The sequence below is a fragment of the Colius striatus genome, chromosome 2, assembly GCF_028858725.1.
Source record: "Colius striatus isolate bColStr4 chromosome 2, bColStr4.1.hap1, whole genome shotgun sequence".
NCBI classification, from domain to species: domain Eukaryota; kingdom Metazoa; phylum Chordata; class Aves; order Coliiformes; family Coliidae; genus Colius; species Colius striatus.
Window position 1 is genome coordinate 21,883,254 of NC_084760.1, and position 17,528 is coordinate 21,900,781.

General features: G+C 36.9%; 1 protein-coding gene across 3 annotated transcripts in view; it reads left to right on the top strand.

The window, feature by feature from the left end:
- The window catches only part of HMGCLL1 (3-hydroxy-3-methylglutaryl-CoA lyase like 1), a 79,805-nt gene that overhangs the window by 43,750 nt on the left and 18,527 nt on the right, over window positions 1-17,528 (top strand). For 2 of the 3 annotated variants that reach the window (XM_061990062.1, XM_061990063.1), the window contains 2 exons: window positions 1,476-1,539; window positions 6,001-6,189. In XM_061990062.1, coding sequence (XP_061846046.1) covers window positions 1,476-1,539; window positions 6,001-6,189 — 253 coding nt within the window. The remainder of the gene's footprint in view (window positions 1-1,475; window positions 1,540-6,000; window positions 6,190-17,528) is intronic. The other variant, XM_061990064.1, reaches the window with a different exon arrangement.

The following is a 17,528-nucleotide window of genomic DNA, read 5'->3' on the forward strand; positions in this document are numbered from 1 at the left end:
GTAGCTACTTTTTTTATCTTTAATGTAGATAAGAAAATTTGCAATTTTGAAATTTAAACAGTGACATCCAAATTGGGGGTGTTATTTAATGAAGTCTATGGCCAAGTTTCAAAAACATGGTTTTCATAATGATATACAGATAACTGAAATCATGCCTAGTAGGCATCTGGACTAAAATTGTGAGCAGGATGTAATGGACCCAACCACTTTTGTGGAAAAAAAAAGTTCATTTCCATTTCTTTGTAAGGGCTAATCAAGTTCTTTTTAGGTTCAAAGTTTGCTTCAATTTTACCATTGCTTCCAGCATGGCAACATCATACCTTCATATAAGAGATAGAATACGTTCTACACATTAAAATGTTGAGTTTTTCACAATTTGTTTTTGCCTGTTACTCATCCTAATTTCACATTCTATCAATCAGTTTCTCTTTCAGCTGCAAAGAAACAATACATCCTTTACCCTATGGACTGTGGCTACATAGAAACTGGCATTTGTTCAATCCTTTTTGCAATATACAGTGTATAATTTTACATTATATCCTTCAGTGTGGAGGGAAAGAGAATGATGGGGGATTGATGAAGGCTTTTGTTCTTCTATTAAGCAGTTGAGCAACCTCCCACTGGGACTGGGGCTCTGCCTGTCTCTGAATCTCTTGTAAATCCCTCTACAGCCACACTTATTTTGATTTTGAATGGCTGTTTCTGGTTGGTTTAATCCTATTCCTAATACATTTAAGATAAACAATTAGAAGTTTAATTAGAATTTCATGGCTCTTAATTGTCATTAAAAAAAAGGAAATTTAAACCAAACTCTACACTAACACAGCATTAAGACTGAACAATGGAGACATGGTTGTGGATTTCAGTTTTTGTGCTTTGAGGAACTGATTGCTGCTGAGAGTCACAGTCTGGCTTCTCAGTTTCTTCTTGTTTTAAGGCATACCTAAAGTGCAGCTTGCAATGAAGCTATAATTCTTCAGCAGCACTGAGAAGGAAATGCCAGTACACAGATAGAGGGTGAAATTAATTCTAATGACTTATGAGATGGTGGGTTGTTCTAAGATTGTGTGTCTCTGTGTTACTCTCTGTGATCCAGTTAGCTGGCACAAGGCAGAAATTTGTATCTTCCTCTATCTTGTATAGGCCAGGCAAGGCAAAACTTGAGCAGACTTCTGCAATTTTGGAAGGAAATAAAAAGAAAAATTGAAGTTTCCTGCAGCAGCATTAGCTTGGCTGCATTGCCAGTCCTTTACTGTGACATATATTGAGCAGAAATCTCCATTCTGTGATTTAAAAAGAAAATTGATAAACCTGGTATTTTCATCTGATGTAATTTTAACTTTTCATTCAGATATTTCTTCCACATTGACTGGCTTAACTATTCAAAATTATATTTAACCCTTTTTTTTTTTCTGGATGGATACTCATATGCACATATAAACCAGAAGTATCTTTGTGTGCTTTTTTTAATGCAGGTATGTGTCATGTGCATTGGGATGCCCATATGAAGGAAACATCATACCAGCTAAAGTGGCAGAAGTAAGAGTGAATTTCTGGCTTGTCTTTTTAATGAACCAAAAATACATTTTAAAAAATGTCTATAAGTAATGTTCTGTACGTAACCCTAAAAAGATCTTTAATGGATAAAATTTAAGGAATGCAAATGCAAAACAGAGCTAATACCAAAACTGGGTGCATAATCTCTCTGAAACATATGCAGTCAAATCTAAGGAAATCTAAGGAAGATACTGTGTTTGTTTGTTATGAATTGTGAGGAAAAATGCTATACGCTATCATCACCTCCAACAAGAGGGGAAGGAAATGCTTAAGGAAACGGGCTCCGGCACATATGTCAGTAGACTGTGTTGTGTGAGGTGATTTCTGGCACGTCTTGGAAAGGGCATCTGCTTTTAAATCCATTTTATGCCGGCATAAGCGTACTGTCAACTGGTAGAGCCACTGCTACAACATTACGTTTCTGGTGAGTGTCATGTGATCAATATGTGAACCAAAACTCATCACCAACATGATTTCCTGCTACTTAACTTGCTCTACTGCTAAGGTGAAAGAAGCTGCACCTTCCTCCCTGCCCTCTTTTCCCATTTAGGATAAAGGAGAAGGAAGACAATGTCTTAGTCTAGCTTTTTTTTTTTTCCAGCAGAGAAAGATGAGTGAAACACAAGTGTGAAATTCTGCAGGAAGGCAAAGAGAGCATCTGAGCTGAAATGGACAGTAGAGAAGAAAGTGGAGAGAATTCAAGGGGTGCAAGGCAAAACTTGCTGGCCTTCCACCTAGAGAAAGGCTTGTCTTTGCTGTTAGGCTTAATCATCTACTTTAGTGATCTAACAGAATCTCCAAACTGGTTTTGGTTTTTTTTGCCTTTGTAGCACTAGCAGCTAGCCAACATTTGTCATCATTTGTGTTCTGCGTGTGTGGCTTTCAGGTCCTGTTTTCCTGCGTCTTCTTCTGGTATACATTCCAGATGGAACTTGTGATAATACTTCTTCCACAGCAGCCGCATATACTCACAGTCTTTGAAACAAACAGCTAAATTGGAAGGTACTCAGTATTTCAAAATTAATTTGGTTTAGTATGAAGTGAAAGTTAGAAGTGACACAGCTTTAGTTAGAGCGGTGATGACAGATTCAGCTGTGCTGTTGGTAAATTGCTTACTGCAATATCATGTTCCCCAACAGGCTTCTTTCCATGTGTTGCTTGTTTTTTAACTACTCCCCTTGCACAGAAGAGCTCCTTTTCAATTTGCCAGTGGGAGTGCTACTTAATGTTCCAAACCTGCAAACTTTTACTCACATGGATACTTTATTTTCTGTCTTCATCCTAGAAAGTGTCTTCTTGTGTACCTGTACACTGTTGTCTGTGTTTAAGAAGAAAAGCTGCATCATCAGTTATTGAGGCCCTGATTTCAGCAAGCACTGATGATTATATAGAAGCACCTGATTAGCTGTTAATGGCTTTTACATGAACACTTGCACTCATCCTTTGCTTAATCAGAATTAACAAAATTACTCTCTGCGTTGCTAAATCCTTTCCGAGCTGCCTCTCTGGTCATCATCTTTCTTGGGACAGGAGTGTGTGACTCCCTTGATCGTGCATTGCAGTCAGCAGCTATGATTAAAAAGTTAAGACTATTTCTTTTGCAGTCAGTGACAGTGACCTATTTTAGTTTTGGGTCTTTTTTTTTTTTTAAAGGAAAAGGTTTTTTAACTGAAGCAAAGCCAATTAGGAGAGGTACCTCATTAACCAAACTATATGTATTTCTGTCTAGAGATCTAACTGTTTTGCATATACTTATCTAGAGAGTGCAAATTTCAGATGCCTTCAGACTTCTCAAATCCATCTGGTATATCCACATGGTTCTTTATTTAACAAAAAACCCACCACATATTTCATCTATTAAAATAAACTGCATGGTCCTTTTCATGCTGCTTTTCCTTGAAATGGAGTCACTGTTTACCCATTTATCATCTGTGGTTTGTGAATTTCAGCCTTAGGAAAATAAGTCTTGAAAGTTGTTGGAAGCACTATATAACATCCTTGAAACCTTGAAGCGATTTGTGTTATCCATTCATATATCCAGTCATATACTTGGCTGTTTTCAACTTTCTGCCTGCATCTCTCTCTTCTTATCTTCCTTTTAACCTAGAGCTGTGAATTCATCTAAGTATTATCCAGCATACAGGCTGATCAGAGTACAGAAAATGTGTCTATTCTTATTTGAATGCTGTTGAATTATTACAAAGTTTCACTGACAGCATAAGGACTGCATTGTGTTATTATTTGCTTAAAGTCATCTATAACTCAATTATGGCCTTTTGTATTCAGTTTAAGAGTATACTTTCAGATATTATTTCCAGCAGTAGGATTGTTCACATGCCTAAGGGGTTGCACTGTTGGGTCACCAGCTCCCATTTTGATCAATGCTTGGTGTCAGGAAAGTGCTCCCAAGGGGAGTAGCGTAAGACTCATACATAGTAAAACAGCTCAGTGGTGCAGAACACAACCCTGTTCAATCAACATAACTGCAAGCTCATAATCACATTCTGATTACACTGACAAAATAGTGTGTTCTTTTCTCCCCCACCGTCCTCCCAAAAATCCACATTGAAAACTTACAGAACTGTAACTAGTGTGCTGCCTCCTACTATGGAAGAATAGAAAATCCGAGATGAAAAACTCACATTCAGCTTCCAAGTGTGCATATTCTTCTTGAAATTAAATATAGATATCTTTTTAAGGGTCAATTTAAGGTTAGATCATGACAAATCAGTGATGATGCTCAGCTTGTTAGCAGAGTTCCCACCTCTCTTATTTCATCTTTCAGAACTTTATTTTCAGAAGCTAAAAGACCTAAGGACTGAGCATGGGAAAGAAGTGAATGCAACATGATTTGCAGAAGTTTACATGATCTCTTTGTCATCACTAAAATGCTCATCGTGAGTTGAAAAGAACAAGAGAAAAAAATTGCAGTCTGCTTCTTTTACCCTGATAGTAAGCAAAACCTGAAGTTTGGGGATTAGCTAGAGGTAATCTACCACTAACTGCAGATGATCTTTTTTTTTTCCTCACAACAGTTGGGCAGTGAAAACATCTGGCCTGTGTTGATGATCTAAAAATATGCTGCAACATATAATCTTTTTTGCAACCCGGTGAACGTCCTTTTCCTAAAGTGTACATTGAATTTATGTTGATGCAAACCGGGGGCTCTTTGACGTTAGCACAATGAGTTTTACTACCTTTGCAATAGGTAGTTCCAAAGTTTAAGGAGAATGATTCAGACTACTTGAAGTTCTTTTTCAGCTGTTCTTTGAATTAAGTGAACAGCAATATTAATGCAGTACTTCCGAGACTGCTGGTGCAGCACTTTGTCAGCTTCCTCAGACATATTCACAGGAATCCCACTGATGAAGACCTAGAATTGCTTTAACAGCAGAGTGCTGTGCAACAGAAGATTACTTGGAAAAGAGTTGTATTTTTTTCATTTCTATACAGTTAATTACCAGATTGAGATTCTGTTCAAGTGTAGTGGTCTTTCAGGGTTGCTGATGCATGGTGGGTAACACTAAAAGGGACAAACATATTCAGCAACTGAAAATAAGTGGAAACCCTTTCCATATAAATTGAACAAAACTACGATGGGAAGATACTTCTTTCAATTTCTAAAGCAATGCTTTTGGTGCAGACATAATTTTTTGCTTCCAAGCATATGTCTCTCTCCATACAAACATTATTAAGCTAGACTTCAGATCTTTTACTCACACAAAGAACTCCTTAAAAATGTAATTCCAGAAACATTTAGTGCTCTACTTACATAAATAAGAGCTATTTGGGTAGAGCTTTGTTTGGTATGAAGAAAAAAAATTAAAACTTAAAGACTAGAATGTTAACTAAGTTAAAGTTTTGCTTTGTTAGTATTTTAATGTTTGATTTCATGAAAAGCAGGCAAAATTAATATTAACTACAGCATGTTAAAACTTCAGATGTAGTCTGTGCCAAGAGAAAGCAAGATCAGGCAGCTTCTTAGTTATTTATTGTCTTAGTTCAGCCATGTGCTTGGCTTCGTGCAGTAAGCAAATAAAAGGGCAGGTCTTTACCCTGCACAACTTATAAGCTGAAAAGTGCATAGAGAAAACCAAACAGCTGGGAAATCCCCGGAGAGAGGAAAATGTTGGGAAAGGGCTTGGCAGAAATGTAATTTATGGTATAAAATCTTGCTTATTTGGATTTTGTGGGAGAGAAAAGCAAGTTTTTGATGGATTTAGCTTGGTTGGTTATTCCATGTACAGAAGCAGAACTATAAATTTAAAATAAGAAGATCTATGGCATATTCTTCTTAGGCAACAGCTTTCAAGAAAGGAGGATTTCTGATCCATAGGTCCACCTCAGTGAGTGAAAACCCGAAACTTGTACAGAAGTGTGTCCTTTTTAATGTGTGTTCTTGTTCTCATCTTGACTTTTTCATGTTTCTATGTTTCTGATCAGGTATCTAAGCGGCTGTACAGTATGGGCTGTTATGAAATCTCTCTGGGGGACACAATTGGTGTGGGGACTCCTGGAAGTATGAAAAGAATGTTGGAAGCTGTTATGAAAGAAATTCCTCTGACTGCTCTTGCTGTTCACTGTCATGACACCTATGGCCAGGCATTAGCCAATATCCTCACAGCCATACAGGTAACTCAGGTGCTCATTTTATAGATGTGATGGCAGTAGTCTCTGTTTAATTGAAATGCACAGTTTGAAAAATATCCCACCCTTAAGTAAGTTATTAAAAGAAGAAAAAAAGCACTCACTAACCTTTCAAAAAGTATTGCTCACACATCATGTTGTCTACAGGTTGCCTTTGACAGGAACATATCATTCTTTATGTATTTATTACCTTCAGTTCCATACAAAGCCCCTAAGAAATGGTGATGATTATTAGATTCTATTGATGTAGGTTGAAAGAGGGACATAAAAAATATTTTTTCTGATGTCTCAGATTCAACTTTTAGGAACATCTGTATGTCTATTGTTCACTATACAGGTATTTAGATATAATCTAGAATAGTGCATAATTATATCTTGGTTTCAAATGGACAAATTTAAATTATTAGTAACTATGTACACAGAGTGGTCTACATAATTTCATCACCATTAACATGCCTTCAGTATGCTTTTATGTTTATCAGTTATATCTTCCAAATAAGTTTAGCAACAAGTTTATGTTCTATTTAATCTTCTTTCAAATCTGTGGCTAAATAATCAGAAATAGTTTGCATAAGAGATATTTTTCCCTTTGTGTTTATATATTTTTAAGACTAGGACACAATAAAAGAAACAAGCTACATGTAGTTCTAATGTAGTTTTTGTAAAGATATAATCATGAAAAGCATCTTAATCTCTACATGCATTCCTAAGGAGACCTGTTTTTACTAAATGTTACAAAATCAAAAGCTGCTTACAAATTGCAGGTCATTATTATTCCATTTTATATTTAGTGGCATCTGCTGCTTCCTTGCAATTCGGGCAGCCATTTTTAAAGTCAGCTTTCCTTTGTCCTGAATTTTTCGCTATGAGGGTGAGGGAGCAGTGGCACAGGCTGCCCAGAGGAGTTGTGGAGTCTCCTTCCTTGGAGATCTTCAAGACCTGCCTGGACATGTTCCTATGAGACCTAATCTAGGTGAACCTGCTTCTGCAGGGGGGTTGGACTAGATGATCTCTAAAGGTCCCTTCCAACCCCTACCCTATGATTCTATGATTCTATGAATTGGTATTTTGGCTGAGCTTGTATTAAGTTGCTTAGAAGTAACAGGAGTGTGTTAGCAGTGATGTAAGCAAGGAGAAGGAACAGGGAAGTGTTTCAGTATGAGAATCTCTGCAGGTATTTGATAAAACACTGAATGACAAAATCTCATAAAAATGGTTCTAACTTACAGTGTTCACTGTTGACCCTTACTCACTTTTACTATTGCAAAAGTATGTTTATGTACCATGGGATAAATAAATTGCTAATTAGCTTTAGTTACAGATGTAATAGCTAAAAGCATGAAAACCCCTGAGCATGGGAGGAGTTCACCATAAAAATACTTGAAGTATTGTTTTTCAAATCCTTCATTAAAATAATTGTTGTCATGGTGCCTACTAGACAGTAAATGATGGCTATGCTTTTTTAACTCCAGTATTTGTTGTGATTCTTCTTTCACATTTACCTCCTGCTCTAGTCTCTTTATTTACTGCCTAAATCAACTGTTAAAGGTGAAAAAAACTCTTAGGTACCTAATGTGCATTTAATTAACATGTAAAGTAAAGAGAGTAATAGAGCTAAAAAAATCCCTATGCAGGCTTCTCAGATTTCTGGGAAGCTGGGGGTGGCTGAAACCCACCAAAAAGAATAAACTTCCCTGTGTACTGAAGTTCTGCTACAGTGCATGTCTAAAGGTGCAGTGCTTTTGGCTGAGCTGAACTTGTCATAGATTTTGCCAGAAGTCCTTGATGAAGCAGGCATTACACAGTCTCTCTGACTGGCTTTGTGAAAGCAGCTCCTTGGCTCGCTCTAAAGGTAGGTCCCCAGGCTCTTGGATCCTCAAATGGGGCCTGCATGTCACAACATCCTCTCCCGTCTCTGGTCAAGGAAACAAGGCAGATAGCAGTGAATTATAGTTAAGCGTTGCTCTTTCTAAAACAGGACAACTTTACAGGTCAGCCAGATGGTAAACTGCCAAAGCCAGTGAATCAGAGTGCCCAGGTCGTGTCTAGCCCCTGCTGTCAGGCTTGCCTGTGCTTTCCTCTTTGCCAGAGGGACATGAATGGCAAAATACTGGAGTAAAACCCCTTGTCTTCAACTCAGCCATTTGTTTCATACACCAGACGCTCCACAGATGCAATTCCTTATCCTTCTTGCTTTATGGGTCTGTGCAACTGACACAATATTTCATCAGGAGTGAACTGTGTTTAAGGGGTTAGAGAAATAATGGGCTACAGTTATTGTTTGGAAATAAGGTTAAGGAACATTCGGCAGGCAAATTACCCTTTTCCTAAGACATTGCAGACTACAACCTCAGGTTGAGTACTATTGTATTGTATATTGTACTTCCTAAGGATTAATGAATGACAGCTGGAAAGCCACAAATCACTCTGCACTAATTCAGGCATTGCTTCTATGGGAGATCTCCTAGGAGTGGAAAGAGGTGCTGGTGATTCAGTAAGTGATTTTTTATACAGATCACATTGTTCCATGCAGAATTATACTACCCAGAATATTTTCTTTTGTTTGGGGCTGATCCAAAGTCATCTAGAACTGGCAGGCTGTATCTGTATAAGAAATTAGCAGGGAAGTAGTCTTGTAATTTTAGTATTCAGTTTTATGTGTGTTGTTTTAGCAAAAGGATAGGTAGTGAAAGATGGGAGAGAGATTAGCCAACGTTTAAAGGATAGGTAATTTTTAAAGTTGTTGAAGTGAATAACAGATAGAAAGCATTGCTGAGAGGAAGAAAATTCACTCTCTTTTATTAAGAGAATCTTTGTAAAAATGTGGGGAACATGAAGTGATGCTTCAGAACAAAACAGTAATCATTTGAAGTAAAGCTGTGACTAGTTCTTGGTTAAATGATTTAGTATAAGAGTATCAGACTATACAATTTACCTAAGAGCAAATTCAGAATATGGGAGGTGATGTGGCAATCTAGTTAGAGGTTGTGGTATTTTGAGTAAAATTACATATGTGGGTTACCTAATGTGACAAACACAAGATGGAGCTAAAAGTAGTGGTAAAACATTTATAGGAAATTGTTACAGATCTCCAAGGAAGGGTGAAGAGATGCATCAGGAAACTTCTGTGCTGGAGAGGCCCCAATAAAGTAGACCATTGATCTGAGGAGATCTGAGTTACCTTGACAATTGACTACCATAGTGTGTACAGAATAAGTAAGAAAGAGGAAGTGTTTCAATGGAAGTGCTACAAAACTCTTTTGTTGCATAACTGTGTAGTTACCAGAAATAGCTTTGTGTGTTTTCATAGCACATATCCAAACATGTGAAAGAATATGCTAAGAGGCAAAGAGGAGTTTTGGACAACAGTGGTACTTCAATGAATGAAAAAATGGTATGTGCATGGTAGTCCCATAGAGCTTTATCACTGCTGTAATTCATTGATATAAACTGATCCCTACATTACTGTGATCAAATCCTGTGTTAGAGAAAACAAGCATGAACCTCGAATGACTTAGAGGGAAAAGGGATTTTTACCACCTTGTGTAATCGTTTCCAACTTAGTGGACACAATGAGATGAATGAGATTGATGGTTTACTAAATGAAATTACTTTTTCTTAGTGATTTCATTTCCCAGAAAACAGAAATTTTAAGTTAAAAGCCACACTTTAGTATCAGAAACAGAATTTAGCAAGCATTTAATTAAACTTTCAAATTCAGACTGCAAAATCCAACTTGTGAATACAGGTTTGCATCACAAATATTAAAATTTACCCTCTTATGGAGAGTTTAAAATATTTAATAGTATTTCATTAATATCTTTACGATAGTAATGATTTTTTTCAAAACAAGTTTGTTTGTTTGTTTTTTAAACAAATCTAAATAGAAATGACTATCTGCTGACCCCTTAATCACTTAACTAAATAGATTCTAGCCCCCTTGGTGCATACTGGAGAGATTAACCAACTTCCATATTTTTGTTCATCCAGTTTACTTATGTAGTAAGGAGTAAGTTCACACAAAGGCACTCAGTGTTGATGTGGCTAAGTGCCAGAACCAGGAGAGGAATCTGAATGCAGATGCTGAAGTTCATGGTTTATTCATTCATAAGGATCATTGTATTACAGGAATAGAGTTCACAATGGCCAGCAGCCTGAAATAGTAGAGCCTAAGTGAGGCAACTGAAAAAAGACTGTTTAAAATTCCCTCCTCCATGATTCATATGAGCTTACTTGTGAAGCCTTGAGATGAATTTTCCACCCAAAACCAAGTACCCGGCTTGCCTTTTTTTCCCCAGATATAAGATTGTCTGTTTGTGACTGTTGAGCTTGCCTGTAGTGACAGGCTGTCAAGACCCCTTTCATCTGGTTAGAGGCCAGCTCACTGCTAAGATTTCTTGTCCAGGCGTTGTTTGATGCTAAGGAACCTCGATGGGAGCTCCCCCTCCTTCACTTGGTGGTCGCTTCAAACCTGAAGCTCTTGTGCTTGGCCCCTGCCTGAGCTACTCTACAGCAGTGCTGCAATTGCTCTTGCTCCCCATCTTGTACCTCCCTGTTCTCAGCCTCATCCTTACCTGCTGGCTTGACTTACCGGCTTAGCCTCAGACCTGAATTCCATCTTGGAATTCAGATGGAGGCTTTGTCTTGCATAGAGGCAAGATATTGCTACTGGACAAAGATTTAAAATCTTTTTCCCAGTTTCATCCACCATTGCCTCCTGTGTATTATGGTCATTGGTAGTTCAACAACTTCCTCCTAATGCCTGTTGATAGGATCATAAATTTCCTTACACCTCTATTTCTCTCAATTCTTGTCTAACTCGTTAGTAGTCTAAAACTGAACATTCGAGATGGTATCAAGAAAAAAGAACCTTATCAGTCTTTATTTGTAAGACATGCTCTTTATTTAATTCCCTGCAAAGCTATAGTAGAGTATTATAATTGTCACTTCACTTATACAATAGAAAAGGTGGATAAGCACCCATGAAGAAGTGTGTGAAGCCTTGTGTATACTCATTGTGCTAGACTTTAGCTAGGAATTTCTCATGTAACAGTGCATATGAACTTTCTAGCTGAGGAAGGCAGTCTCACCGTTTTTGTCCATTGCTACAGAACTGAAAAAATACTTGGGGGACTTATATAGTAATTGAGGAAATGAACTTATATGTGGTAGGCTGCCAAAGTTCTTGCTTGAATAGTATATTAAATTACCACTAGGATGTTGTTTTGTTACCAGCAGTGTGCTGGGGTACCCGGTGCCTAGCAATGAAATGATTTACATCTAAGCAGATTTTTAACAGCAAAAATAGTCATGATAATGTAGTGAAAATTTTGACACTGTGCTACGGGCATGTTTCTTTTAGCCAATAGGGAGGTGATGTAGGAAATTAATGAGGTACAGGAGGCGGGAACCATAGCATCTTGGCTTGTCTTTCCCTGATTTCACATGTCATGGTGCACATTCTTTTTCTTCATTTTTTAAAAATTTGTATAGCAGGAATAAGGCTTATCTCTCTTAGTTTGTGAATGCTAAAAAAAGTCTATAGAGGAAGAGCCTCAGACAACTCAGACAAGTACAGATTGTTTTAAAGAGGTCTAGATTTAAAATTTAATTTTTAAATTGAAATTCAGAAACCAAGTAGATTTTAAGTTTGGTAGAGAATGTAATTACAGAATGAGATTAAAAACATTAAGGTCTATGAGTGGGCAAGTGATCAGAATACATACATTCCAAATCAAATTATCTGAGTTCTGTACCACTCCATTTCTTTTCCCCTGTATTGTCTGTCACTCTGAAGAATTTATGTAGCACAGAAAAAGTGAGGGTAGGAAAGACTTGATGTTTGAAACATGCACATGTTTTGGTATCTTGGAAAAGTGATCTCATTTTTATATTAGTATTTTGAGAAACATGTGGAAATAGAAAGGTTTCAGCGGACCTCACAAGTTTACTTTCCTCTGCTGTTTACAAAGATATGCTAAGAAACTGCAGAAGACTTAAGAGAGATCTCCAGAAACTAATTTCATGGTTCAGGTAGGGAAACATTAGAAAACACAGCTTGACGGAATAGCTGCATGGGATTCAGGAAGGGCTGGTTATGCTTCAATATTTCGCTGGAATTCTTTCAGGCAGTCACTGCCAAAGAAGACAAAGGATATACGGTGGCCATCATATGCTTTGATTTTTCAGAAAACAATTTACAGTGTTCTGCACTGGAAGTTAATATTAAGGTGTGGAGGCATGTAATAAGTGGAAAGTTGGCTAAATGACAGGAAACAAATGCAGTTATGAAACGGAATTTCTTCAAGCTGGAAAGCGCCCATCAGCAGGGCTGTGGAAGTGTTGTTCTGTGGGTCCCAGGTTTTCCTGCTTAAATGAATAATTTGAGATACTATAATGCTCACATTAAGGGTAATTGTTCTACCTCATAGAAATTAAACTTCTCAAGTTTTAGGTTTCTGTTGCGAGAAGCCTGTTTGCCAGCACAATTTGTAAACTGGAAATCTGCGGAATATTCTAAAACATGCAAAAGCAAAACTTCGGGATCAAAACTAAGAGGATAGAAATACACATAATTTTACGTAAAGCAGGTAAATTAGGTAAATTTTAGATAGGTCCTCTTAAATAAGGATCTTCCCAGAGCTTTCTACTTTTGCATTTCTCTAGGAACTAATTGGTCCTAGACACTTAGGTGTTTTCTGTGTTTCAAAGTGTAAAACCAGTATTTTTTAATTATTTGTCAGCAAACTAAAAGAGGTGTTAGCAGTAACACAAAAGGTTTTTAGAAAACATCAGTTTGCCTTTTTTTTGTTTCTGTTTTATTCTCTTTTCCTTATAGAAACTGCATAGCTCTTAGTTAAAGCTAACAGTTAAAAAATACAGATGTTTGAGCTGAAGGAATATGTGATATTAGGAAAGAAATGAGTGAGTAGAATTGTCTAAGATTGAAAGCTAACAAGATAGAAGTGATTAAGACTGTGTAATTGAAAGCAGATAAGCTAGGAGGAAAATGGCAGGTGAATTTTGAAAAGCTACCAGTCTTCTTTTTGTGAAGAAAACTTAAAAAGAGGGTGTGTGCTTTAGGAAAGTAGAAAACCACTTGCATTTTATCAAATAATATTACTACTATGTGCAGTCAGCTAGTTACTTTTGTAAGTGAAAAAACAGACGGCACAAATGAAAATCACAGACCTGTGTATGGGAAGAAAAGGAAAACATAGGCATTAATGTTGAAAATCTGAGTGATGTTTTTGAGTATTTTCTCTATTCTTTCTCTTTTTTTCCCCTCCTTTTAAAAATTTTTATAGATACTGGTATTATGTTATTGCCTGTAATTTCAGTAAGATAAGGAAGCAAGCAAATGAACAGACAGTACCACTCCTGCTCCTTTCTCAGATCAGTACAAAAGCAGCAGCAACCTTATATCTATTGTTCTTTGATGCTTTTTGAAGGATATGCATAGTATGCAATTTCCAAGGAGCTGAAGGTTTTTGACTTTTGTGTCTACCTTCAGAGAAACTTGATAGCCTGATAAATTCCTCATTGCTGTTATTACGACTGTTACACTATTTCTATGGAAAAAAAACGACTTTAAACAGTAGAGTTCATTTCAAGATTTTAACTTTTTTTAAGTTTCAGGATACAAAAAGAAATATATTTGTTATTGTATACTGAAATAGGAGCCAGAGTTTCTGAGGCAAAGATGTATTTACATATATACATATACCAATGAGTAACGTGTATCTTTTTGTGTTTTTTTGTTTTCATTTTAAATGAAAGTTAATATATTGTAAATGATTGACAAATAACAGAAATCTACATTGTTCTAACTGCCTTTAACATGATGACTGAATTTCAGAAGCTTTCAACCCTAGTTACTGAACCAGCAAACCTCAAGTATAAGTCTATTTCAGGATACTAATCAGACAAAGGAGAATCCTCCATCAGTTACAGATCACTCTTGTCTCCAGATTCCTTCACTGGAGCTGACTTGGAGCAACAGACACAACTTCCCTTTGGCTTACAATCAAATGTCAACTGTCTTTTAAAACAATTTGAAACCTTGAATTTCTCATGCAAATTTACACATCTCTCTCTATATCTTTGCAAGTTCTTACAGATTTATCACCCTAGGCCTAAATGGATTATGAACAGAGAAATCTCTGCAGCAACTAGAGAACTAAAGTCTGAAGTGAATTTAGTTTTCTATCTTAACACCAAAGATGATTCCTTTACTATTAACATTGAAGTCCAAATATTCCACGCTATTTTCTCTTTTTCTGTTCTTGCATCCACCTTGTCTACTTCTCTTTTATTTGGAATGCTGTTTTATCGTAGCTTTCCTAACCACATCTTAAATGCTTTAATTTCTGAGTTTCCCATCCTATCAGTGCCATTCATTTGCAAGTTTCATTCTTCAGTATCAGCGTTACATTACAATTTCAGTTTCATTGATCATTTTCTGATTCATTATATCTAGAAGCAATAAAGCCATACTGATTTGGTTGGCTAGTACCTGAAAGGCATTCTAGTATTGTTTTCATTACTATGCATCATTCTCCTCTTGTGAGTGCACATCTTCCCATGCAAAAACAAACATTCCAAACCTACCATTCTATAATTCTGTGATTTAGAGAATTTACTTTAAATGATTCTCAGTCTTCATCAGAATCTGTTCTGCTACATCATTCTTTAGTTGTCCTATCTGGAACTATTGTTTGTAAAAGAGAAAGGAATTATTATTAATAGAATACAAGAAGACAATTCTATCTTATTTTATCTTTTGCCAACTAGTAAGAAGCTTGCAAAGTTGTGTGTGCAAACAAGGCTTATACAAAATAACACAGAATGTAGTTTACATACAAAACCAGCAGACTATAAGCACATTTGAGGATAATACTCCATATAGAGTGTTACTCTCTAGCTCCTCTCTCCTTTGTTCTCTTTTGGAATGCCTTTTTACCATTCTTTGCCTCTATCAGTGCTTAAGCAAAGTAAATATCCTGCTGGCAGCTCATTGGCAAGAAGAGAGAATGATGTAAACAGATACTGTGCTCCTACATTCACCTAATCCTAATATTTTCCCTGGCATTTATGTTAATTTTTCCTTTTCTTTCATATTTTCCTAGTCATTGTTTGATAGTTGTAAGTCCACATGGCCAAAGCAATAGTCTTTTTACAGACCTGCTTTTATCATCCCAACTGTGTCTTGTTTAACTTGACTATTTAAATGGCTAAGAGTCAGCATCATCCAGTTCTGAAGTGGACTGGGCAGTAATCCAGCTCTTTCTGTTAGAGACAGACATTCAAGTTTTTGGACTAGAAACAAATTACTTCCAAATGCTGGAAATGTAAGAAGGCTTTTCAAAAAAGGTTTTCAGGTGTTTATAGAACAAATTAGTATAAAATAGTTTTCAAAATGCTAAGCCCAATTTAAAATAAATATTTAGTAGTTTTAGGAGTTGTGAAAATACAGCAGTAGAAAACTGAAGTCACTGATCTGTAGCATGCATAAAAAATATGGTGAGTGCATACTGGTGTCAAATTCCCCATGCATACTTCTGTTGTGCCTCAATAGTCACATGGACTGCATGCATAAAAAAAGGTACATGAGAATACATGGCTGTCTGTAGGTTTGATGAGATGACTGCCTGTAGCAATCAGAAATTGAACTGATAACTGTTATTTTACAGCAGTTTTTGATTCAGTTCCTGAAAATCAGAATCTAGATTATCAAGATGACTGGAAAATTAAGTTTTCATTGATCTGAAGTTTGGTTTCTGTGCCCTATGCAGCATCAGATTGGCACTCACTCACCCACAAAAAGACAAGCTAGTTCTCCACAGCTGTTACCTATCCCTTTGGGGTTTACGATGCCTTGCTTGTCTTTCACATGCCTTCCAGCTTTCACGGCAAATGAAACGGGATTTCCACAGATAAGTATCCTACTCAACTGGTTCATCTCAGAACTGCTCTGTCCTTGCAAGCCTGTCCCATTCTCCCTTCTCAGCACTCCTCCTAGAGCATGCATTTCTTTATCAAGTTCTGTTTCATCAGGTGACACATTAATTTTAGATATAAAACTGGATATCTGAATAGGCATTGCACTCCTGCAGTTCCTACATCACTCCCTTTAATGTTCCCAGTGTCAGTACCTCCTGGCCTCTCTGTCACTGAGGCCAAATTATATTCTTACCCTCCAAAACAAGGTCAGCACTTCCAGACTGCCAACTATGAATGATCCCTAAATGGTGCAAGTTCCCATGCCAGAAACCGTTTGGTAGAGCGCTACCTGGCCCAGGCCAAAGCTGTTCTAGGGACCATGGCCAGAGTTACACACAGTGGACAACTGGGTTCCAATCCTGATATTGTTCAGTTTATTGGTCAGATATATATACCAAAGAGCACAGTTCTTGTGTGTTAACAGCACAAAAGTGATATTTTTGCTATCATTCTTAGTAGCTATTTGAGGATTTCTCCAGAACTGAGATTGCAGAGGTTCTGGTCAGCTCTGAGATATGCTACTGGCATCTCTGGGGACTTCACTGCAGACCTGTTACACATCTTCCTTACACATCTGTACACTGCATCCATCTCTACAGCTAAAGGTGGGACTCCCCACATTACATTTCTTTGATTCAAGGCATAAGGACATGAGAACTTAGAATCCATCACTATTTACTAGTGTGACATATTTAAGTGTAAAAGCCAAACTATTTTGGCTAAGTTTTTCCTTAGGACTGCAGTTCACGGCAGATATCCATCCCACAGGATATCAGCTTGATTAGTAAAAGACTGGTAAAACTCTAAGCAGTTTACCATAGCGTCTGAATATGGAAAATGCTGGCCAGCCTTTGTAACTGACATGACTAACATGCCAATTTAAGTTAAATTTCTAATTTAAATAGACCTCAAAAATCAGTGTGTCTATTTTCTATAGTGTCTCTATATCTAAAACACATTCTAGACTAATACTAGGCTTATGTTTGTTAGACCTCCCATTTGTTTTGTGATTCAGATGTACTTAAGAAGATGATTCTAGGATATATAATTTTACCTACTTTCTAATCTAGAACATATGAGTATACCAGTATTTGTGTATCTAGATTTGTGTTTTCAGATAGTGTCCTTCCTCACTGACTGTGGGGCGGCCTTCTTCCTTTCACTTTCTCCTTATTTTGAACTTACACGCTATACACTAAAAAGATGTGTGGTGCAGTGACAGAACTAACATACAGTATTTCAATGTAATTTTAAAAACAACTGTGAAAAAAATGTCAAAAGTTTGGTGAGGATACAGTTGTTTTAAGTACCTTTAAAAAGAG